Below are 24,907 nucleotides of genomic sequence, written 5' to 3' on the forward strand. Positions count from 1 at the left end.
CAACTCTCCCATTCCCCATCTCACTCCTTCCTCAGCCCTCCATTCCCATATTTCTACCCTCTGTAAACTCTATCCTCTCATTCATTTCCTTGCCACCCCCATCCTCCCATTCCTGGCTTCTCCTACATGGTTCCACCACCAGTGTCTTCCTCCCTCCACCCTTCTGCCATCTCCCCCATGGTCCAGCATTTCTTCCTCTCTTCGGTCACTCCTGTTGTCCAGCATTTCTCCATCACTCCTTTCTGCTCCTGGATCCAACATCTACCTCTTCTCCCCTCTCCACCTCCTGTATATCTCTCCCTCCCTCTCATCCCTTTCCTTGTGCAATATCCCTCACTCTCTCACCCTCCCTTGTGCCCCCAGTCCAACATCTCTCCCTTCCTCCCCTCCACCATCATGTCCAATATTTCTCTCTCTCCCCTTCACCATCTCTCCCTCTCATCCATCTTCCCTCTCCATGTAGTATCTCTCCCTCCCTTCCTCCCCTCCACCCCATATCTAACAATTCTCCCTTTCTCGCCTCTCTCCCCCATTGTCCACGGTCTCTTTCTCTCTCCCTCCATCCCTTGTCCCCTGGGTTATAACATTGGGCTCAGGCTACGAGTTTATCTTGTTGAGCAGACTGGATGGACGGTACAGGTCTTTATCTGCCTCTACCCCATGATCAGAGAGAATTGCTGCTTAAATTTGCATGCAATAATCTCTGATAGGTCCGGTAAAGCCCCGCACTGTTCCAGCGCTATTTTTAGAGCGCTGTTTGGAACAGCGCGAGGCTTTTGATCATCTGCCCATTGCTGCTTTCCAGACCAGCCTTTACTTTTGTTCTAACCCCTGGGCCGGCGTCGGCGACGGCCCGGTGCGGCGCGAGTCCTCTTTAAGAGGCCTCGCCTTCTTTTGAACAGAGCGCCGTGAATTCAGCCAATCCGCTTCTGAATCTGGCAGCTTCATTTCCATGCCCGTCGCTGATTGGGCCGGGCCTTGTTGATGTTGTGAAACGAGAGCAGTGGGGAAGGTTTTTCTGTGTAAACAAGAAGCCCAGAAACAGCTGATGGCGTCATTGCTGCTTTTCTAAAGGCAAATCTTTCCGAGGAAATAGACAAAAGTCAGGGGATAAAACCCTCCAATCTGCCACTCGCAGCCCACTCAGGTGAGTTCTGCCGCCTGCAGCCGAGGGAAAAAGAGGCCAGAAATGCAGGTGTAGACCTAGTTTGCAGCATTCGGGAAATGAAGACGTGTCAGCGTATTTAGCAAAGCCCGAGACTCTCTAAAACAAATAAGCTGAAAAGCGTGCTTGTGTCTTGCCGTCTCCTCTTTCTCTGCTTTTTCATTCTTCTTGATTCCTCTGTTGCAAAAAGAAAAACACCTAAGCTTGTCAGGTGAAAATAAAAATCACCTCTAAAAGGAGAGAAGCAAAGACTAGAAGTAGGGGGTGGATTATTAAATATTTTCCTAAACGGGGGGGGTGTAAAGGTTGATTTTGCTTGATTGCAAAAAGCTGTTTTGTTAAAAAATACGGAACAAAACAGTTTTCTCTTTGTTGAGGCCCTACGCAGCAGGATATGCCATCCCCCAGCTGCAGTTGATTTTGTAATTAAAAAAATGTTCTGCGTTTAAGATTAATTTTGCTGCTGCTGCTTCACTTCCTGCGTTTCTCAAAACAAGGAAGTTTTATGCTGGTTGTGGCTTTCAGTTTTTTTTAGTGGGTTTCTTCCTTGTTTTGGCCACCATATGCTCTGACGTTAACTCTCCGCCTGTCTCGGACCCCTGTCGCTATTATTGTTATGGTCTTTGTGGATGTCTACAGGGGTGTTCACAGATTATGCAGACAGATCCTATCCCTGTCTGTAGAATTTACTGTCTAGTAAAGACGGACAAGTCATCAGGTGTGAATGCGCCTCAGCTCTTGAATTTGACTTGAAAATGAGCCCTGTGGGTTCACCTGTTTTAGAATATGGCTTTCTTTTTTCAGGATAAGAGGAACTGACACGGGAATGATCAGAAGAAACCGGCGCTAGAGGCTGTTAGCGCGATACTAGCGCCGGCGTTTGCTAACGCCCCATGATCAGAGCCCTCGAGTGCGTGAAACAACGTTCTTGAGGGCTCTGAACGCAACTAGCATGCAAATGTATGCTAAACAGGGCTACACATATTCATCTCCAATGATCAGCGGCCAGCGCGCCAAAGATTGGGTCGCTGGCTGCGGCAAACCCTACGCCAGGAGCTGGCATTAGGGTTTGCACATCATTGGGAAGGATTGATGAGCCCTGTCCAGCTGGCAGGCCCCCATTCCCCCCAACAGCAAACCTGCCAGCGATAGGGGGCTGGAGGTCCGGGGGACCTCCGGTCCCCCCCTGACAATTATCTCTGATCGTAGGTCTAATAACGCCCCGCTATTTTTGGAGCGCTGTTTGGAACAACGCGGGGTTTATCTGTCTGAAAGCACTATAAAATGTTCTGAAAGTACTGAAAATTTCCCAAATAGGCCCATGTTTTGTGCGCATATCTATCTATATAAACAGTGTGAACACCATACTTTGTGTAAAGCTTTGTGTGTGTTTCCATGTGTACATATTTACACAGGGAAACTCTGATCTCTCTTTCAGTAACAGATTGGCCAAGACCCAGCGAATATGTTAAGAGCATGGTGCACCCACTTGTACCAAGGTGATGATGTTGTGTCCCTGTCCCAAATAGCTTAACGTGCAGAATGTTTAGCATGGGAAGGAGAAGGAATTGAAAACGTATCTGTAGTACCCCCCCCCCCCCCTTCCCGACAATAACCTGGATTGTCCACCCAGAGTTTCCTCGTTTTGGATGGGGGAAGGGGAGAAACCTTTGCAATGTTATGATAGGAGCTAGAACTTATGCATCTGTATAGAAAAGATCTTATTTTGCTATGTAAAATGTTCATGCATGTTCAGAGGGATATACAGGAGTAGCCTAGTGGTTAGTGCAGTGGACTTTGATCCTGGGGAACTGAGTTCAATTCCCACTGCAGCTCCTTGTGACTCTGGGCAAGTCACTTAACCCTCCATTGCCCCTGGTACAAAATAAGTACCTGAATATATGTAAACTTCTTTGAATGTAGTTGCAAAAACCTCAGAAAGGCAGTATATCAAGTCCCAATTCCCCCCCCCCCCTCCCTTATCCTATGTTCTAGGAAGGTGAAGGAGGAGACCATCCTTTTGTAAATTAATAAATAAACTCAGGATTCTGATGTTTAACTAGAACGCCACACAGACTTCACACCTGGAACATTTTTAGCAGCACAAAGAGTCCCCCTTCCCAACTCACCACATCCCATCCTAGTCCCTCTGTAACACCTTCCCCCGCCTCCCCAGGCCCCATTTATAATTCTCCCATCTGTAGCTTTTCTTCTCACCTTCAACCTCTCTTTAACATTCCTCTCGGTAACACCCCTGTCCATTTCATTGGACCTCTCCATCATCTTCTTGTTTATGAGGCCTTGTGAGACTGCTGGTAGTTGCAGAGGAGATGCTCCGTGGGCTCTGAACTGCCAACATCAGGATCTGTATCCGCCAGTTTTTTTCAGATTGGCTTCCTATCACATAATCTGGAGCTTCCTATCACATTATAACAGATCTGGGCTTCCTATTACATTATAAACCATAGCATGATCGTCCATCCCTAACTTTCCCCTACCATTGGAATGCTTTTATGTTTCACCTGTATATACACGGTATGTTCAGTGTTCTATATACATCAGAGCTTCACATATATAGGATACGTCATAGTCCTCTATTTTATGTGTATTTTTATACATACACAACAAGAAAAAATTGTCTCTATATGGCTTCAAGAGCTGATTCTGTATCCTGGACTTTGCAGCCGGAGCTTATCCCTCCCTGGAAGCATACAGCTTCTCCTGTCTGAAGACTGCAGGTTTCTCTCTGTCGCTGTCTGAATTCCTCTCTCACTTCCCCTCCCTCCCTACTTGGATTCTTCAGCCATTAGGCCCCTGTATTTATAAACCAGCACTGTATATAACCATTTAGAGGGGCGGGAACTGTGGACATAACCTCAAACACTGCATACATCCAAGGCCTGTGGGCAGTTGTCACAAACAAAACATCTGAGGGTCACAGACAGATGGGCATTGGATCTGAAGCACAAAAAGAAGACTTGTACAAATTCAGAGTAACTGCTAGAGATTAGTCCAGAGAAGTTCCTGAGAGTGTTTTTTTTTTGTCCTGTGTGTGACACAACTCCTGCCTTGGGAAGCTGGTGTTTTACCACCTTCCCAAGTGGAACAGGTGGATGTGAAGCGTCTGTTCATGCTTTCCAAAAATACTAGGACTAGGGGGCATGCAATGAAACTACAGTGTAGTAAATTTAAAACAAATAGGAGAAAATGTTTCTTCACCCAACATATAATTAAACTCTGGAATTCGTTGCTGGAGAAAGTGGTGAAGGCGGTTAGCTTAGCACAGTTTAAAAAGGGGTTGGACGGTTTCCTAAAGGACAAGTCCATAAACCGCTACTAAATGGACTTGGGAAAAATCCACAATTCCAGGAATAACATGTATAGAATGTTTGTACGTTTGGGAAGCTTGCCAGGTGCCCTTGGCCTGGATTGGCCGCTGTCATGGACAGGATGCTGGGCTCGATGGACCCTTGGTCTTTTCCCAGTATGGCATTACTTATGTACCCCATTATCTGTGGCCTCACATATCACCTTTATCTTTCTCTTTTCTACTGCTTTTCAATTTTAGGCTGCTCCAGCAACCTCTAACTTCAGGACTGCGGGAAGTCAGAAGCCACAATCCTCTCTTTTTCATAGACAGATCTTCTGCTTGTGTCCGTGATGGTGAGACTCACAAAGCCTAAGACTTTCCAGGCATATCTGGACAACTGCAGCCGGAGATACAGTTGTGTGCACTGCAGGGCACACTTGGCCAACCACGATGACCTTATATCCAAGGTAACCCAGCATTGATGCTAGCAGGGGGAGGATGGGGGAATAGGCATCAAACTCTCCCCAGCTACCCATGGGCTGTTTGAGCAGTGCTCAGAACAGGAAATTTTTCTCTCAATTCCTGTAATGTGACAATGGCATACAAAGCTCAGGATGTGTTCTAATATAGATGAGGACATCAACTCCATTTAGGACCCAAACTGTGTGGTATCACAGCCATCTGTCTGTCAGCATTAGGTCAGGTAAGGACTACTTTTATGTAGGTGCAAAAGATGCAGCTGGGGAAAGGAGGAGTCTTATGGATGAAGATCATACCACATAGGCCTAAATTTGACCCTGGAATGTTGGCTACCAGCAACAGGAGGGAATTAGGTCATGTGTGTGGGGTGCACATCTTCCTACATCAGTTCTGTCCAGTGTGTGGGAAACACTATTTGTGGATCTGGCTGCTAGGAAAGCAAGGTAGTAGCAGCTTATCCTCACAGGACTATGAAGAGTCCTCATTTCTTTTCAGCACCAGTTCCTGCACTGGCCAAACACCACCTTGCAATCAGGAAAACACAGTCTGAACTTCACATCTGCTCATGGGTGGACTTTGATAGAGACATTGTTTTAAGTCTGAAACCAAGCCAAGGGATAGGAGTAGAGCAGGGCTGAGGGGAGAGGGAGGGAGCGTTTAAGAAAGGGTCAGTGGGTCCTTGGCTGTAGTCTCTCCCCTGCAGGGTTGGTGGAAGGATAGGTGAGCCCAAGCCAACTTTCTCTGGCTTGGCCATCTGCCACAGCAGCTCCCAAGGCCTGTTTCCAGACTTCCTCTATTAATTATTAAACTGCCCACAACTGGGAGGAGAGCAGATAGAGGAAGGTAGACATTGGCAGGCAGGGACAGGGAAGTGTTAGTGCTTTGTTTTTACGGGCTGGCATTTTATACTTCTGCAATCCTGCTGAACAGATTCATTAAGATAAGTTTGTTCCTGAAATGATCTAGTGTTTTGCATTTTATAAAGTTTATTTGAAAGCACCTGCTTATTAGATGCACCTTTATGTTATCAAGTAAATCAGGGGTGCTACAGTGCTGCTCACTGGAGGAGTGGCCTGATGGTTAGTGCAACAGGCTTTGATCCTGGCATCCTGGGTTCAATTCCCACTGCAGCTCCTTGTGACCTTGGGCAAGTCACTTAACCCTCCATTAGCCCAGGTATAAAAATCTTAAGATTGTGAGACCTCTAGGGACAGAGAAAGTACCTGCATATAATGTGTACTGCGCTGTGTAGGTCTAGTAGCTTTATAGAAATGATTAGTAGTAGTAACTCCCCCACCCCACATTGGATTTCACGCTGATATATTTAACACATGAATACAAATACAGCAGAATTAGAAAAGGTACAGAGAAGGGCGATTAAAATGATAAAGACGATGGGACGACTTCCCTATGAGGAAAGGCTAAAGCAGCTAGGGCTCTTCAGCTTGGAGAAGAGACGGTTGAGGGGCGATATGATAGAGGTCTATAAAATACTCAATGGTGTGGAACAGGTAGATGTGAATTGCTTGTTTATTCTTTCCAAAACTACTAGGACTAGGTGGCCCGCAATGAAGCTACTAAGTGGTAAATTTAAAACCAAACCACAGAAACATGTGGACAATGGGGAGCCGGTTGATATTGTATATCTGGATTTTCAGAAGGCGTTTGACAAAGTGCCGCACGAAAGACTCCTGAGAAATTGCAGAGTCATGGAATCGGAGGTAGGGTATTATTATGGATTAAGAACTGGTTGAAAGATAGGAAGCAGAGAGTAGGATTGCGTGGCCAGTATTCTCAGTGGAGGAGGGTAGTTAGTGGGGTCCCGCAGGGGTCTGTGCTGGGTCCGTTGCTTTTTAATGTATTTATAAATGACCTAGAGATGGGAATAACTAGTGAGGTAATTAAATTCGCCGATGACACAAAATTATTCAGGGTCGTCAAGTCGCAGGAGGAATGTGAACGATTACAGGAGGACCTTGCGAGACTGGGAGAATGGGCGTGCAAGTGGCAGATGAAGTTCAATGTTGACAAGTGCAAAGTGATGCATGTGGGTAAGAGGAACCCGAATTATAGCTACGTCTTGCAAGGTTCCGCGTTAGGAGTTACGGATCAAGAAAGGGATCTGGGTGTCGTCGTCGATGATACGCTGAAACCTTCTGCTCAGTGTGCTGCTGCGGCTAGGAAAGCGAATAGAATGTTGGGTGTTATTAGGAAGGGTATGGAGTCCAGGTGTGCGGATGTTATAATGCCGTTGTATCGCTCCATGGTGCGACCGCACCTGGAGTATTGTGTTCAGTACTGGTCTCCGTATCTCAAAAAGATATAGTAGAATTGGAAAAGGTACAGCGAAGGGCGACGAAAATGATAGTGGGGATGGGACGACTTTCCTATGAAGAGAGGCTGAGAAGGCTAGGGCTTTTCAGCTTGGAGAAGAGACGGCTGAGGGGAGATATGATAGAAGTGTATAAAATAATGAGTGGAATGGATCGGGTGGATGTGAAGCGACTGTTCACGCTATCCAAAAATACTAGGACTAGAGGGCATGAGTTGAAGCTACAGTGTGGTAAATTTAAAACGAATCGGAGAAAATTTTTCTTCACCCAACGTGTAATTAGACTCTGGAATTCATTGCCGGAGAACGTGGTACGGGCGGTTAGCTTGACGGAGTTTAAAAAGGGGTTAGATAGATTCCTAAAGGACAAGTCCATAGACCGCTATTAAATGGACTGGAAAAATTCCTCATTTTTAGGTATAACTTGTCTGGAATGTTTTTACGTTTGGGGAGCGTGCCAGGTGCCCTTGACCTGGATTGGCCACTGTCGGTGACAGGATGCTGGGCTAGATGGACCTTTGGTCTTTCCCAGTATGGCACTACTTATGTACATGTAGTTAAACTTTGGATTTCGTTGCTAGAGAATGTGGTAAAAGCATTTAACTTAGCAGGGTTTAAAAAAGGTTTGGATAATTTCCTAAAAGAAAAGTCCATAAGCCATTATTAAGATGGACTCGGGGAAAACCTACAGCTTATTTCCTTTTCCAGGATAAGAGGAACTGAAAGCAATATATAGATAGATATCTATCTGTACATAATGTGTGTGTATAAAAACAAAGCTGTATAAATGCATAGATAATATTTATTTATTTATTTTAGATTTGCTCACACCTTTTTCAGTAGTAGCTCAAGGTGAGTTACATTCAGGTACACTGGATATTTCTCTGTTCCAGGAGGGCTCACAATCTAAGTTTGTACCTGAGGCAATGGAGGGTTAAGTGACTTGCCCAAGATCACAAGGAGCAGCAGTGGGATTTGAACCGGCCACTTCTGGATTGCAAGACTGGTGCTCTAACCACTAGGCCACTCCTCCATTAGTGCATAGCCATGTCACTGCCACATATTCCTTTGGGGATATAATGGTTGGAATTCGTAAGGACTGAGCACATTAATAGTACTTCTATGAGTAGTCAATGTATGAGTATCTTTCAGGCTTTTGTATGTAAGAGTATTCTGAGCATAGTTCTAGATTTACGTTTGACTCGGGGATTATATTGCTTCCAGTTTTATATTGTTTTACTAAAAATAGAGGAAGATATGGCCACACTCGGGTGGGAATCTAAATTTTGGGCTCTCCCCAGAAAGGGTAGAATCTCTAATGGCTAGTGCCCGGCTGTTTGGTGCAACTGGCCCTGGTGCTCTTGTTGATTGGGAAGCAATCCGTAAAATTAATAAAGCATTGATTAGATCTGAAATGCACTCGGCAGCACTAAGTACTGCCACCTACAACGGATCCCGAGAGGATTAAGAATATACAAGAAACCCCGATTTTTGGGGAATCAAGAGTATGTATTGAAATGGAATAGGGTTATATCTCAATGTTCACTTGACCTCATGTTGATCACTATTGATGCGTTACAAACCATCATTACTGATCAAAAAAGCGAACTAGAAACCAAATTAAATTTGCTAAAACAATCTGAAGATCAGGATGTGTTTGCTAGAACAATGGTTGAACACATAAAACTTATGGATCAATATAGGAGAGAACAATGTACTCAGAAAGTTAGTAAATTCAAACGAGACGAACTAGACTACACAAAAGGATTTGTCTATCCATGGATGGACAAATCCAGGAGATTTAGAAAGACCAGGGGTCGAGGTGGCAAGAAAGTGGAGTTTAACATCCTCTAGTGAATCATCAGGAGAGGAGGGAGCAACTTCCCTTCCTACTAATCCCCCAGAGCCCCAGGGCCAATCGAATCCAACATTGTCGGATTCTTTTTTATGCCTTCCCTCGATTCCTGCGCAGCTAAACCAGCAGGAGGAGACAAGGTCTACTCACCCCAAGCGTCAAGCGAGGGGGCGACAATAGGAGTATACAATATTTCCTCCAAGCAGTTGACAACTAAACAGGTGTCAGTACTGAAGTTAGGTGTTTCATTTGTACCTTCATCTGTTTGACAGTTTTGAGACACAGATGTCCATTTTGATACAGAAAGTGAAAGTGCCTTGGTGCTTTGTAGCTTTTACTACATGAGACGTGAGGTAAGGAATAATATATTGTAGAGGAATATATTCGAGTTATTCCCCAAGTTTTCCATGTCATCACTGTGACCCCTGACGCAGGTGCTAGTCACCGAAACACGGCCCGTGTCGGGTCTTTTTGTCAAGGCTCATTCATTAAAGAACTGTGTTCCATTTTTAAAGGCCCGTGGTGCTGTTTTTTTTTGTTTGGACTTTAGTTTGTACTTTGTTCCCTCTCTTTTGTTATATCCAAGCCTTATATACCACCATTCCCCAGGATGATGCGTTATCTATCATAGAAGAACATTTTTCTCTGATGAGTATCTCAGGGGAGAAACTTCAATTGTTGAAGTGTATGAGGGAGCTGGTGATGAAGAATAACTATGTTTCGTTCGAAGATCAATATCAAATTAAAGGGGTGGCCATGGGGGCCACGGTCGCTCCATCTGTGGCATGCTTATACATGACCAACTGTGAAAAACGGTTTGTGTACTTTGCCCCATTTATGAAGAAGGTCATACTGTGGAAGCGCTACATAGATGATATCCTGATCATGTGGAATGGATCAGTAGATGATCTGCAGGGTTTTGTGTCATATATGAATGGTGTTAATGCTTACATGAGTTTTACAGGGAGGAGTGGCCTAGTGGTTAGGGTGGTGGACTTTGGTCCTGGGGAACTGAGGAGCTGAGTTCAATTCCCACTTCAGGCACAGGCAGCTCCTTGTGACTCTGGGCAAGTCACTTAACCCTCCATTGCCCCATGTAAGCCGCATTGAGCCTGCCATGAGTGGGAAAGTGCAGGGTACAAATATAACAAAAAAAAAATGGGATGCTAAGTGCATCAACTTTTTAGCTTGATGAAGGGAAACTGTCTACATCTATCTATAGAAAAGATAGGGACTCCAGTATAGTATTGCACTACTCCAACTTTCATCCCAGACATGTTCGTGAAAATATTCCAGCCGGCCAGTTCTTATGCCTGATGCGCCTTTGCTCTTATAAAGAGGACTTTAAAACACAGGCTGGGTATATGTATCGCAGATTTTGTCAACGGGGATATCCAGATAGAGTTGTACGCAAAGCATACAAGAGGGCTGCAATCAAAGACCGTCAATGGTTTCTGTACCAAGAACGCAGGAAGTGGGAAAATCTTTAGTATGTGTACTTCCTTTTTCCCGGATGTCTAATAACGTTCGACTTCTGATTCATAAATACTGGCACATCTTGAGGATCCATGCACCATTCTCTGAACCGCCCTGTTTTGCATACAGAAGAGGGTGGAATCTAGGTGACCGTCTTTCAAGTCCTCAAAAAAGTTATGATGCTTTTCCTGGACATTATAAATGTAAGGGATGCATGTATTGCCAGTATGTCTCAGAAGGGAATCAAATCAAACTCCCACACAGAGATAAGGTGTTTTACATGCACAACAGGACCAACTGTGATTCTAAGGGAGTGGTTTATTGCATCTTGTGTCCCTGTAAGAAGTTTTACTTTGGACATACTACTCGCAAAATTAAGACACATATAGGCGAACACATCAGTAACATTCGTACTGGTAAGGTGGAAGCACTGTTATCTGCACACTGGCAGGAATGCCATCATGATATTTCAGATGTGCGATATACTGTCCTTCTACAGTTCACATTAATGAGAGGGGGTTCCTTGGGTGATGTACTTATCCAAAAGGAACAACATCTCATTTTTTCCTGGGACACTGTTCAACCCCGAAGATTGAACAGGAAGGTGGAGTGGTTATAAGATTGTATGTAATTGCTTCACTTGGAATCTGGGATCTTAGGAGTAGTGCTTGAGAGTGGATCGAGGATGTTTTGGTCTGAAGAGTCGAGCCTGGTTTGCCCAGGCAAGATGTGTGATCTTCTGACGTGTGATTTAAAAAATGATGAATGGCGGAGTCTGTATGCCTTTTTAAAGTGCTCCGCGCGGATGATGGGGGGGGTGGAACCCTGATTTGGACCCATGCGAGATTTGTGGCTGCAAGAGCGGTTTCAATTATACTTTTGGTTTGACTGGTAAGTTTGGTTATTTACTGTTTGGCTATCAAGAAGTTTTATGACCGTACTATGATGGTTCGATCTGTGTCACTGCCACATATTCCTTTGGGGATATAATGGTTGGAATTGGTAAGGACTGAGCACATTAATAGTACTTCTGTGAGTAGTCAATGTATGAGTATCTTTCAGGCTTTTGTATATAAGGAGTACTGTGAGCATAGTTCTAGAGATACTTTTAGAGTCAGCCAGTATAAAAGTATGCTTTTTAGGAGGTTTAATCCTTATACTTTAGCTGCCTTTATATTGTCATAGCCCCAGTGGGACTGTGTGATAGGGCGTTAACTCCCTTTATTATACCAGTTCTCAGTTATAAGACCAGGAAGCTTATATCTCAGACCAGGCACTTTGATCCCAGTTCACTAAGGTGTATTTTCAAAGCACTGAGGCCCAGATGCATCAACCATACGTTAAAAAATCAAAAACCTAAAAGTCCTTACTGAAGTTGAAAAAACGAAGAATGCACTAAAAACAGAAGTCCCACATGTTCGGTTCGATATTTGAAAGTCAAATGCATTACAGAAGTGTAATCCCCGTTGTTAATCTGCCTGTAAAGCATGTGCAGAGCAGCCAAGCGTTATGCTGGCTGCTCTACGCATACCACAAACGTCAAAACCCCAAACAAAAAAAAAAACATGTTGAAAATAAAAGGGGCAAAGGCACTAGTCAGGAGTGTCCTGTATGGACGGCTTTGCCCCCCCACCCCCCCCAGGGCCGCTGCTCCCCGCTTCCGCATGTATTAAATAAAAACAAAAAACCAAAGTTAGCAGCCCCGGTCCCCCTCCCTTCCTCTCTCTGTTTTTCCTCCTCCCACAGCCCCTCCCCCCTGAGCTCATCGCCGCCGCTCCCCCCTCTACCGGACCCCCCCCCCCCCCTTCCGCTTTACTGGCCCGCGCAGTGCCTCTCACCTCTGTGTGAAGGCGCTGCACGGGCAAGAACAGCTGATCGGTGATTAGTGCTGCCTCTCTGACGTCCCTCTGTTCTTCCTGGGCCTGCCCTCCTCTGAAGTAAGTTACCCATGTCAGAGGAGGGCGGGCCCAGGAAGAGCAGAGGGACGTCGGAGAAGGCAGCACTGATCACCGATCAGCTGTTCTTGCCCGTGCAGCTTCTTCACACAGAGGTGAGAGGCGCTGCGCGGGCCAGTAAAGCGGAGGGGGGGGGCGGCGGCGACGACGACGAGCTCAGGGGAGCGGGGCATGGGGGCGGAGGATGGCGGGAGGCGGAGCTGTGGGGGAAGGAAGAAAAACAGAGAGAGAGGAAGGGAGGGGGACCGGGGCTGCTAAACTTTTTTGTTTTTTGTTTTTATTTTTTATTTAATACATGCAGAAGCGGGGAGCAGCGGCGACCTCAGGGGGGGCGGGGGCAAGACCGTCCATACAGGACGCTCCTGACGAGCACCCTTGCCCCCTCCCGGTCCTTTTTTGATTTTGTTTTCGTTTCATTTGTATTGTATGCAGAGGGAAGCGGGGAGCCACATGTTTGTGTTTGTTTATTTTGTTTTTTCAACATGCCAGCTTGGAATTTTAAGGTGCAGGGGGAAGCGGGGAGATGACAGCTCAGGCCTTTACGACTGCTCTGACCATACATTTAATATGTCACGGTAAATGATTCGGTGTAATCGTCGGTATTGTTAGTGCATCCCGAATATTCCACATTACAATGGTAGTTACTCGTTTGTATTCCGTTTTCGTTAGCTGCTTGCTTCGTCGGAAAAAGGCCTTTAATGCATGCAACAGTTAGGAATTTCTTTGTTAAAGGGTTGTTAAGGTTTAGTGCATTTGGGCCTTAGACTTACAGGGTTATGTGGAGGAGCATAATTGAACGGGGCCAGCCATCTATATGGGCGACCATCTTCAAGGCCGGCCCCGTAAAGTGGCGTCCCGACCGTATTATCGAAACAGGATGGCCGTCCATCTTTTGTTTCGATAATACGGTCGGAGCCGGCCAGATCTCAACATTTAGACCGGCTTTAGAGATGGCCGACATTGGTTTTCAGCGATAATGGAAACTAATGGTGGCCATCTCAAACCCAGCCAAATCCAAGGCATTTGGTCATGGGAGGAGCCAGCATTTGTAGTGCACTGGTCCCCCTCACATGCCAGGATACCAACCGGGCACCCTAGGGGGCACTGCAGTGGACTTCAAAAATTGCTTCCAAGTCCATAGCTCCCTTCCCTTGTGTGCTGAGCCCCCCAAAACCCACTCCCCACAACTGTACACCACTGCCATAGCCCTTATGGGTGAAGGGGGGCACCTACATGTGGGTACAGTGGGTTTCTGGTGGGTTTTGGAGGGCTTCCATTTACCACCACAAGTGTAACAGGTAGGGGGGGTGGGGATGGGTCCACCTGCCTGAAGTGCACTGCAGTACCCACTAAAAACTGCTCCAGGGACCTGCATAGTGCTGTGATGGAGCTGGGTATAACATATGAGGCTTGCAAAAAAATGTGTGTGAATTTTTTTTTTTTTGGGTGGGAGGGGGTTGGTGACCACTGGGGGGAGTAAGGGGAGATGATCCCCGATTCCCTCCGGTGGTCATGTGGTCAGTTCGGGCACCTTTTCAAGGCTTGGTCGTGAACAAAAGGGACCAAGTAAAGCCGGCCAAATGCTCATCAGGGCCGGCCTTTTTTTCATTATCGGCCGAGGGCGGCCATCTCTTAACCACGCCCCCGTCCCGCCTTCGGTACACTGCTAACACGCCCCCTTGAACAATGGCCAGCCCTGTGACTGAAAGCAGTTGAAGCCGGCCAAAATCGGCTTTCGATTATACCGATTTGGCTGGCCTTAGGAGAAGGCCGGCCATCTCCCGATTTGTTTCGGAAGATGGCCGCCCTTCTCCTTCGAAAATAAGCAGGATAGTAACCTATGGAACTTTGTAAGTCTAAATGCTTTGAAAATGAGCCTCTAACAATGGACATGCAAAGGAGTGGTGACTTATGAGCAGTGGTGCCAGTCATCAAAGCTTCAACCCTGGCTACTGTTCACGTAGCTTTAATAGACATTCATTCTTTTAAATACCTCTTTCTAAAATGCTTTGATTGGAAACGGCTGGGAATTTGGCTGCAAGCTCTTAAGGAGTTTCCTTGGGAAGTGGAAATATCAGTGGAAAAGGAATCTGCAAAGAAATCAGCATTTCTCATCAGTGAAATCACTTTAAAACAAAATAAACTTTATTGATAAAACAATTAGATCTTTTAACTAAGCAGTTATGTGAACGTTTTGCATGGAGTAGAGGACAATTCAAACTACCACTGCAATCATTAAAGCAGCATGGAGTCAAGTAAATAATTTGTAATTGGCAGTTTACTGAAGGCATTTGTTTGCTGAAATAAACTGCTAGCATTAAATATAACTGCATGAGTTAAAATTGTCCAATTACCATCTGTTTTGTAGCAAGAGAGCATATTATTTGCATGTTGTCCACTAGTAATGTAGATGGTGCCAGGCTACCGCCAACCCGTTGGATTGACCTGGTTGGTTTCTGTAGGTTTATATCCCACTTTTTTGCAGGGGGGGGGGGGTTAGCCGGAGGTGTGATTCTCATGCTATGACAGTGATCCTTAACATCCCTAGTGAAGTTATGTGACAAGACATTAAACCACCCCCTCCCCTTTTTATTTATTTATTTATTTTAAGAAAACGCAACAGGTTTTTACTCTCAGCCAAATGTTGTGGTTTTATTTAGCATGCTGAGTAAATCACAGAAAAGCTTGTAAGTGACTTTATTTTTACTTTTTGGAAATTTCAGTCTTTCCAAGGAAGCCAGGGAAGGGCATACCTCTTCAACTCAGTGTGAGTACACTTTCTTGTTCTAGGATCTTTAATTCACCTTTCTTCAGTAAACTTGTGTTATACAGAATAATTTACATAGCAGAGCATGTTCTTTCATTATCTCTCTCTCTCTCTGTCTTCCTCTTCCTACCCCTACAGCAGCTTTCAGCACAACTGCATTTCTGGGTGTCATTGGCAGGCCTGGGGCCTGGACTTTGTGGTTTTGCAATGTGTGAATCTTTCAGCCAGATGTATTAGGAGTGCTGAGGGAGGAACTGAAAGTGTTGGACTGGGAGAGGACAGCAGCTCTGACTGCCAAATTGCCCTTCCTATCTGTCTTTCACCAAGTCTGCCTGGCCCTGGCTTTCTGCCTCTTGACTCCAGAAACTTTATTGGCACAGAGATTCCAAGAGCAAACATCCCAAAAAGTGAGGTTTTTTTTTCCACAGTCTGTCCGGTATAAGTTTAGAAAGATTTAATTGCAGTATTGATCTACAAATTGGGGGGGGGGGGGGGGTGTAGGGTTACCATATGTGCGAATTCCTTGGGCTCCCATGTCACAGAGGCCTCAAGCCTGTCTGAAGTCAAGAGAGTGCCCACAGATAGGTTTTAGAGCCCTTTCCTAAGTTTTTACTTTGGGCCTTGCTTTGTCTAGCACCAGCCCTATTTCTGCTCTCTCCAGAGGCTTACTGCTAACACTGCTTCTCAAACAACTGTTTAGTTTTCTACTTAAACCACTCGGCCAATGTTCTACTACTTAGCATTTCTATAGCACTGCCAGGGTTACGCAGTGCTGTACAAGTTTAACATGGGGAAGGACAGTCCCTGCTCGAAAGAGCGATGTTCAGAAGCATAGAGGGTCCCACTGGACCACCAGGGTATTTTTGGTGGATGCGGGGGAGTGAGGGTGTCTGGGGGTCTACTGGACTTTCAGGCCTTTGTTTTTGGCGGGGTGGGGGGGGGTGTGGAGGTCCACCAAACCACCAGGGCTTTAGGTTTAACAGATCCAGGAGAAAAGCCTAGACAAAATTGTAGCACAGAGCTCAAGACAGCTCTTATGCTCAGTGGTGACATCGTGCCTAAATTTGCATGTCATTACCACGGAGCATTAGGGAGCTGAGTTTTGAGCATCTGTACCTCAGCTCTCAGTGTGTTTTGAGCCAGGCATGAGAAGCCTCCAGAGAAAGTGAGAAGAAGATTAACAGACTGGAGTGAGAGGTGGATGGAGCATGTATGGGAAAGGGAGAAGATGGACTGGGGGGAGGAAATCATTTGTGGGGAGCAAACAAGCTGTGAGTTGGGGAAAGAGGAACAGACTTTGAGTTTAGTTATGTGGGTCATTCTGAGTGCACTAGAGAAGCTGGCCCAGCTGTACTGTCAAGAGGAAACCACCCATCTTTATCCAGCAGTGGTTCTACCTTTCAGCTTGATTTTTTTTTTCCTGTATTAAGTGATAACAGGAAAGAATTACAGGAAAATAAAGGCCAACAAGCAGATGGTAGGCAATACTTTTTAACTGGATTAGCGACACTGATCCGATTGAAGGAAGCCTGGCTTTGGTAAACTAGTTACATGCTATCAAGAATTTTTTTTAGTAGCTGTTTTACTGTGGAATTGAAACTGTCCATGGTATATGTTTTACTGCATACAAGGACCTTGGAGCTTGGAGCTTGTGTACCTTCTTCATAAAGCTCCTGGATGCACAGCCTTGAATTCACCCAGGGCAATAAGTGCAGAAATATGCAAAAGGAACAGGAGGCAGATGTGGTGGCTGCAGTATCTCACATGGTTCTCCCCTTCCGCCCTACCCTCAACCCTCCTGGCCCATGGTGGTTTAAGGAGAGATAAAGGAAAGAGAGTGTACATAAGATCCTCCTGTGGAGGGGGAGAAGAAACTAAGTGGTAGAGAGAGAAAGCCAGCATCTGTCCACTCTAGAGTGCCTGAACTTGCTTGGATGGGGGTGGGGAGAGCTGGGGGCAGAGAGCAAGAGCTGGAGCCTGAACTTGTAGGGGGTGGGGAGCATTGAACTTGGAGGGTGATATTGCTTAGAAGGGTCAAGCAAGGAGAGAGCTGGGGAGGGGGGGTGAGAGGAGTAACAGGCCTGGGGCATGAAGGAGACAGGCCTTAATGATGGAGGGAATTCTGCATTTAAAAAAAAAAATGACAAATAGAAGGTGTTGAAATACTGTGTACAGAATTTTCAGAATTAAAATTGTTTTTGTGTGTGCAGAATTCCCCCAGGTGAAACTTGCCAAGCCAAGTTCTGCACTCAGTTTCTTGGTTATTTGGGTAGAATTTTGAACAGATACTGCAGATTTGTTTTAGCTTTCTGGAACTCCTGTAGTATCTGCAGTAGCTCTTTCAGGTTGTTTTTGTGCAGATATTCCAGGGAAGGTGATAACAGGGGGTCTACTAAAGTAACGAAATTCCCAACACTTAACTTTACTTCTACTGAAACCTCATGGAGGCAGTCACAGGATCAGAGAGCCCAACACATCCTCCACAATAACTATTTAGATTTTTTTTTTTTTTTTACTCACACCTTTTTCAGTAGTAGCTCAAGGTGAGTTACATTCAGGTACACTGGATATTTCTCTGTCCCAGGAGGGCTCAGGCAATGGAAGGTTAAGTGACTTGCCCAAGATCACAAGGAGCAGCAGCGGGATTTGAACCCAGCCACCTCTGGATTGCAAGACCAGTGCTCTAACCACTAGGCCACTCCTCCACTCCAACAATAACACTCCATCATGTTCTGTTGTTCATCCACTCACTAGCCCGCAGCCACACTATCAGTAGCCCAGTGGTTAGAAAGTGGGCTGACAACCAGGGGACCCACTTCAAATCCTGCTACTGTTCCTTGCATTTTTAGGCAAGTCACTTAACCCTCCGTTGCCTCAATCTATATTGTACACCCTCTGGGAATAAGGAAATGCCCATTGCACCTTTTTCAGGAGTAGCTCCAGGTACGAGCTAAATCCAAAGAAATACATAAATACCAGGTCCCCTAGAGTAGGTAGGTGGATGGGCTAGAAGGTTGTGTTCAGCAGTAAGCAGTAGATGAGAAAGTGGGAAGCAAATTGAGGGGCCCAGACTCTGGCCATAATATGTGATAATGGGAAAGGTCAGGAATCGTTTAATCAGAACCCAGGGGCCTTGGATCAGTGGGTCCTTTATCTGTGGCTCCCCAGATTGGAAATCTAGTTTGGGGATCTCGTTTGTTTGTTTTTGCTGGTTGCTTTTGGGGCTTTTTTTTTAAACTTCCAATTGAGTTTTCAGGGCTAAATGCAAGTTTAAAAAGGTGTTAATTTTGGAAGTAGTTCTATATGTCATCAGCATGCTAGAGTTGTCACTTCTTCCTTTATAGTGATTTTATGTGTGCCAAACATTTACTACAGTGCCATTCATTTTAGTGCACAAAACAGTGCATTCAAGTGGACCAAAATGACCAGATGATCTGCATACTTCATCCAGTTGATTTCTAATTTAAAATTTAATCCTGGAATTAAGGAGCCCCACTAATATGGGCAAGCTAACCTAAATATTAAGAGACTAGGATTGAGGCTCTCACTACCTTACTTCTTGCTGTTGTCTGAAGCTTGCTGTCCAGGGTGGTTTTGCTGCATGCAATTATCTAACCCATCTTGGAACTTGCTCCACCACACTTCTCCTCACATCTTTCCCATTAGTGTGTGTGTGTGAGGGGGGAGCAGGGGAAACACTGTGCTTGCTTTTTTTTCCCCAGCATATCTTCCTTCTCCAGGGCCACCGAGGGAGGGGGCAGGGGGGGACAAAATTCCCCAGGGCCCGGCGCCGGGGTCGGGGTCAGGCTGCCGGCGCTGCAGTTCCCAGTCTCACCTGCCTGCCTCCTCGGCTCCGGGCCCTCTACATTCAAGGCAGCAGTCGCAAATCGCCTCTCTTCTGGCCTTCCCTCCCTGTGTCTCCGCCCTCGTCTGATGTAACTTCCGGTTTCCGCGAGAGCGGGACACAGGGAGGGAAGGCCAGAAGAGAGGCGATCTGCGACTGCTGCCTTGAATGCAGGGGGCCTGGAGCCGTGGAGGCAGGCAGGTGAGACCACGGACTGCAGCGGTGGGGGGAGCGACGGGGGGGGGGGGGCAAGGGTGGGGCGGCCTTACCACGGGCCCGGCCCACCAGCCTAGTCTCTCGGCGGCCCTGTGCTTCTCCTCTCACCTCAAGAGTTCTTGCCCCATGCTGCCTTCTCTTTTTCTTCTTCCAACCTGTCAGGTGTCTCTCGCATATGCAGGCTGTCATTTTTCCACATCACCCTCTCCTCTCTCTGGCCCCAGTCCCTTGGAGCCTTCCACTCTACTATTTTCCTAGGCCCCTCCTCCCCACCTCTTGGGAGCCTATATCCTCTCAGCAGGCTGCCCCACCCACACTTCTTCCTGTCTCCTCCCACCACTCATGGCCCTTCTCTTATCGATAGGCTTTCTGCTGCTTGCTTGCATGCACCTCCTATTGTTGGCCATCTTGTGGAGGCCCTTCACGTAAACGGGCTCTCCGATTCCCAAACACCTTTATGTCCTCTACCCCTACTTGTCATAGCTATACTCTCATTGGCAGGGTCTTCTTACCCTTCTCCTTCACTTGCCACAATTTCACCAAAATGTTTGTTTGGTCCCCATAGGGTTAATGTAGGATGTGGTCCTGCAGAGGAGAGAGTGCTACTCACAGGTCTGCATGCTGTGGCTGATATATACTGTGAAAACTGCAAGACCACGCTGGGGTGGAAATATGTAAGTTTTTCTGGCCATCTGGATTCCTGATTTGGATTTTTGATGTCATTGCCTGCTTTTATAAACTTTGCTCAAGGTGAACCCCTGAGTTTCTGTGATATTAAATTGGTGTTAGATCCACAGAACCCTACCCTCATCTGTTACTGCAGCTGCTGTCCAATTCTCAGAGTTTCTTCCTCGCCTAAATACAGAGAGAGTGTCCTGTGACTCAGGCCTATGGCCCACTCTCAAACCCCACCCCCCTTCCACCTCTAGAGAATTGTAACTCATAATGTCCTCTTGGCCCATAATCAGGATATCCTCCCTAGACCAATGGTATTTCCTCCCTGTGGCTTTACTGACAATAGTCTCCGCTCATTTTCCCGGCAGGAGCAGGCATATGAGAGTAGCCAGAAGTACAAGGAAGGAAAATATATCATAGAGCTCAATCATATGATCAAGGACAACGGCTGGGACTGAACTGCTGCCACCAGGAGAAGGAGATAGCATCTCCCTTGTGTTCTCCATTGCTGTTCCCTGGTTTTCCCCTGGAGGCCCACCACCTCCGTTGCTGTCCAGGTCACCTTCTAGACATGTGCACTCTCATTCTTATTCATATGTGTGTGTGTGTGTGAAAGGAATCAGGATGAAAGTTGGGGAAGGAGCAGGGCCACCATGTTTCTGTGACCTTTACAATAACCCAGAAGGTCCTTGTTCCATTGGTGTTGCTGGTGGGCCCTGAGGAACTCTGTCCCCTACAGTAAGGGTCAGGGTTGGGAGAAGATAGTGTTTCCATAGAGAGCTGTGTTCTGTTAGACTAATTAGCATGGAACAAGGAAGCCATCTTGTCCTATCTTGTAGACCTTAGCAATGGTCTTTTCTGTCTACAAAGCTTTTGTCATCCTTAGGTTTAGCTCAGGGCTCTTCTCTTTTTTGGTGTTTAAAGCAGATGACTGGAGTTAGAAAGGGAAGATGGTACTGATTCATTTTGGCAATTGGATTGGGAGATGGCAGAAATGAAAAATTATTTTTTATGGACCATACCATGTAGAACTTCATGAACATTTTCTAGTGAACACGTTGGAGAAAAAAAGGCCAAATCGTATCAGGGGAACTTGGGGATGGGGCTGAAGTGAAGTGTCATACCTACCCCTGTTCCCCTTTTCAAGGGGAGAGAAGGGAAATCTCCATTTATCTTTCAAAGAGAGGGCCTCCATTTATTTTGGCCTTCTTTGAAGCGTCACTCTGGCGTGAGTTGGTAGCAGAAGGTGGAGGTGTTACTATTCTCCATCTTTCCCTCACTTACTTTTGAATTTTCCAATCTGTTCTAATAGTTCAATTATTGGGTGATAGAAGTTTTGGAAAAATTACATCAGAGAAGTATAGGGATGCTTGAATACCACCCTAAGTAACAACTGTCCTGATGTGAGTGGCAGCTGCTCACTTAGGACTGTACAATGAGTTAGCAGTAATAAATAACACAAAATTTCTTATTATTGCCGAGTCGAGAGCATCACAGAGATAAAACAAGATAGCAGTAAGTGTATTGCTCACAATTGCCAAAGCCGTGTTTACAGTGTGTGATCACTGATAACCTGTAATAAAAATGTTTTTTCTTTCCACACCTCCTTAGGACACTTTCTACATCCTAGAACTTTTAATACCATCATTTGTAAGTCCATAAATGCGGCATGTTTTTAATGTACTGCGCCATCACATGGTACTGCTTAGGTTGAAGGAAGGCCCCAGCTACACTTGAAGGGCTATGTTTACAATGTACCAGAAGAAGGAGCCAAATTTAGAGGTTGGGAAGGGCGATTTCATATTCACAGGGGAAATAGCCCAGCTCCTACCCCAGAAATCTCTTCCTATGTGGATGTATCTTCTGCATGGATAAAATTATGTGTCTAATACCCATGCATGTTTGAGTGGGAGAGGGGGGGGAGAAGTAATATCTTTGTCTGCCATTTTTATATTTCCCATTCTCATTTTATAGTCTCAAGACCTGGATCAGTAGCACATGAAACATTTAAGTTTTATTTGTGAATACGTGTAATATTTCCGTTTGGTTTTTTTTTAATCTTTTATATGTATGACGACCTTTACGATGTGCAGGAAACTAATGAAGTAGCACAGCTGATCGCCTTTTAATGCAATGGTCACAGTTTTAATGTATTTTGTGTGTCGTGTGTGTAGATACGTGTGTTCTTAAAACACTTTGCACTTAATGTTTTTGTATGTATTTATCTGTAGCTTATGTATAAGATACATGTTGTATCTGTGTTAGCTCTGAGCATGCTGAGGAGAAATGTGGCTGAAATTTATTTTCAGGTGTTTTTTTTTTTTTTTCAACTGAGCAGCCACTTGGATACATTTTTTTATAGCTGATTACAGTAAGTTTGGCCTCGTTTTGTTGGTCAGCTGAAAGAGAAACTATAACTGGTATGGCTGAGTCGGGATTAAATTTGAAGGACAGAGGTGATAAAAAGCAGCCTCACTCCACCGACATCCCCCTTTGTTCAAAATAGCTCAACTATAGTTCTGTTTTTTCTTTCAGCATGGGGGTCTTGAAAACGGAAGCAGTGCAAAACTATTTTCTGGAAACGTCTAAGAGGTTTCTCTGCTTTCCCTCCCACTTTTTATCCTGTGCATGCTCGGAGCTGTCTGTGACGTTGTTGCCAGATTGCAAGGTGCATGCTCAGAAGAGAGGAGAAGGCAGTTCTGCAGACTCCTTCTCCCTTTCTGCTGTGAGCTGCTTATGTACCCTTTAATCACTTGTGCGTTTGCCAGTCTGTGTGTTCGTTCATACAGTGGGTTTTATAACTTGTTTACGTGTACAGAATTGGGGACCATGAATCCCATTTTTTTTTTCCTTTTTCTGTTTGTGTGAAATTTCTCTTGTATTTGCAACATCTAATAAATTGACTTATCTATGTTTCCAGTGTGTGTCGGGTCTTATTTTCTTATATTGAGGAGGATACCTGACTAGCTCTGATTTAGGGTTATGAGCTCCAGTCTCTGGGCAGACTAAGATCTGTGCTGGGGAAAGAAAAAGCAGAATTGCTGCTTCCCCCTCCCCCACCTTAAGAATCTAATCACTAGTCCTATGAGCAATGTTGACTGTGAAAAGGTGGGCCATTAAAAGGAATGGTTGGTCTCTAATGCCTGGTTCAGCTGCTGAATCTGTGTGCCTGTACATTATGATTTGTAGAATCTCTTCCCCACCCCCACCCCCTCAACTCTTTCTTCAGACATCAGCTGTGAAAAATCTGCCTGGTCAGTAGAGAATGACATGGGGATAGGGACAGAACTTGTGGGGATGGAGACAGAGCCCATGAGGACTAGGGACAAAATTTGTCCCTGTATCATTTTCTACTTTGAAGCCTGTTAATTAACTGGACTCTTATTTATTTATTTATGTTTGAGTGATGCAGACAACGATATTTAGAATTTTTTGAAAAACAAGCAAACATGCTGGCCACAACTAGCAAAATGTGCATGGGGGATCCTGTACATCCTGCTACCAGCACATCTTCTAAAAAGACATCTTCTATTGCAGGAAGGAGGAGAGCTAGACTGAATCCTGAGAAAGTTGATGACTTCTTATTCATACACAGATTTTAAAAAATCATAACAGTGCTTCATAGGGTATATTTCTCCCCTCTAGGGCATACAGAACAGGTTGTATTTTGTACCCCTGAACATTTTAACAAGGTGGATTAGGATTACTTGGGGTAGTAGAAATCAGCTATTGTTGGGGTTGGAAAAGGTAGATGGTGGTGGTGAGGAGGGTTATTATAGCTGCTCGCTGTTGTTTTCTGTTTGTAATTTATACACAATAGTTGCACAGCATATTGTTCCTTTTTATAGTATAATAAAAAGATTTAAATGTAAAATCAAAATTGTTTGAGGCTTCTGCAGATGAAGACAGAGCCCAGGGGGATGAGATGGGGACAGGGCTATTCTCTACTGGTCAGTTTCAGAAGTAACTGGAGAGCAGAGACACTCCACAGACATGCAGACTCTGCAGAGATCTTCTTGTTTCATGGCACATGTATTTATACCAAGCTATAAATATGCTCCGTGTGACTTGCCCACTAGCATCCACTACCCTGCCCACTTCACCACTACCAATGAGAGGAGATAGTAGGTTGGCAGCAATATTTGTGTCCTGTGTGGCCGACCCTCTCGTATGGCACTGATTACTGGAATCCTCCTCTATAGCTTTTGCTGCTGGCAAAAGCTTTGTGGAAAATGCTGAGCTTTTTTTAATACATCCCCCTATAACAACCCAACCTTCCCCAACAGTTTGAAACATCAGTCCCTCTGATTAGGTGACCAATCCACTAACCCATGGAACTTTTTCACTAGTTGGTGACCATTTTTGTGAAACTTCACTCTAGGCTACAAATGATTTTCTGGTTGTAGTTGGAAGGCTAAGCACTAATGGTACATTCTGGCACCTCCACTTTGGATGGGGGAGTGTGAGTAGGAATTGTTTCTGGCTCCTGGTTGAGGGGAGAGGGACAACCCACTGCACCTGTTTTGTTTTTTTTTGCAAGAAAGCCCTTCAGGAGAGGTTAGGAAGGGCTGTCTCTTGAATATTGAGCTGTAAGGGAAGAGGATCTCAGAAACTGGGTCTCAAGGGCCCTTTAAACACCACTACTCTTGTGCAAACTGCTGCCCTAGAACTTGGGAAAAATACACTATACTGTTCTCAGTAAGGCACAGCTATTGCTAAAACAAGTGTGAAACGCCTTTTCCATGGACCACTTTCAACAAAACAGCACATTAAAAGAGCTGCTTTGTATACAATTTACATGGTATATCTCCTTCACATAGAATTTACCTAAA

The 24,907-nt window shown here is 45.3% G+C and overlaps 1 protein-coding gene across 1 annotated transcript; it reads left to right on the plus strand.

Moving 5' to 3' along the window:
* The first annotated feature begins 995 nt into the window (after positions 1-995).
* Positions 996-22,991, plus strand: YPEL3 (yippee like 3). The gene is made up of 5 exons (XM_030209069.1): positions 996-1,147; positions 4,734-4,942; positions 15,297-15,340; positions 19,966-20,074; positions 20,444-22,991. The coding sequence occupies exons 2-5, from the start codon at positions 4,826-4,828 to the stop codon at positions 20,531-20,533; spliced, it is 360 nt and encodes a 119-aa protein (XP_030064929.1). The 5' UTR covers positions 996-1,147; positions 4,734-4,825; the 3' UTR covers positions 20,534-22,991.
* Positions 22,992-24,907: the final 1,916 nt, after the last annotated feature.

This window comes from Microcaecilia unicolor, chromosome 7, assembly GCF_901765095.1.
Source record: "Microcaecilia unicolor chromosome 7, aMicUni1.1, whole genome shotgun sequence".
Taxonomy (NCBI): domain Eukaryota; kingdom Metazoa; phylum Chordata; class Amphibia; order Gymnophiona; family Siphonopidae; genus Microcaecilia; species Microcaecilia unicolor.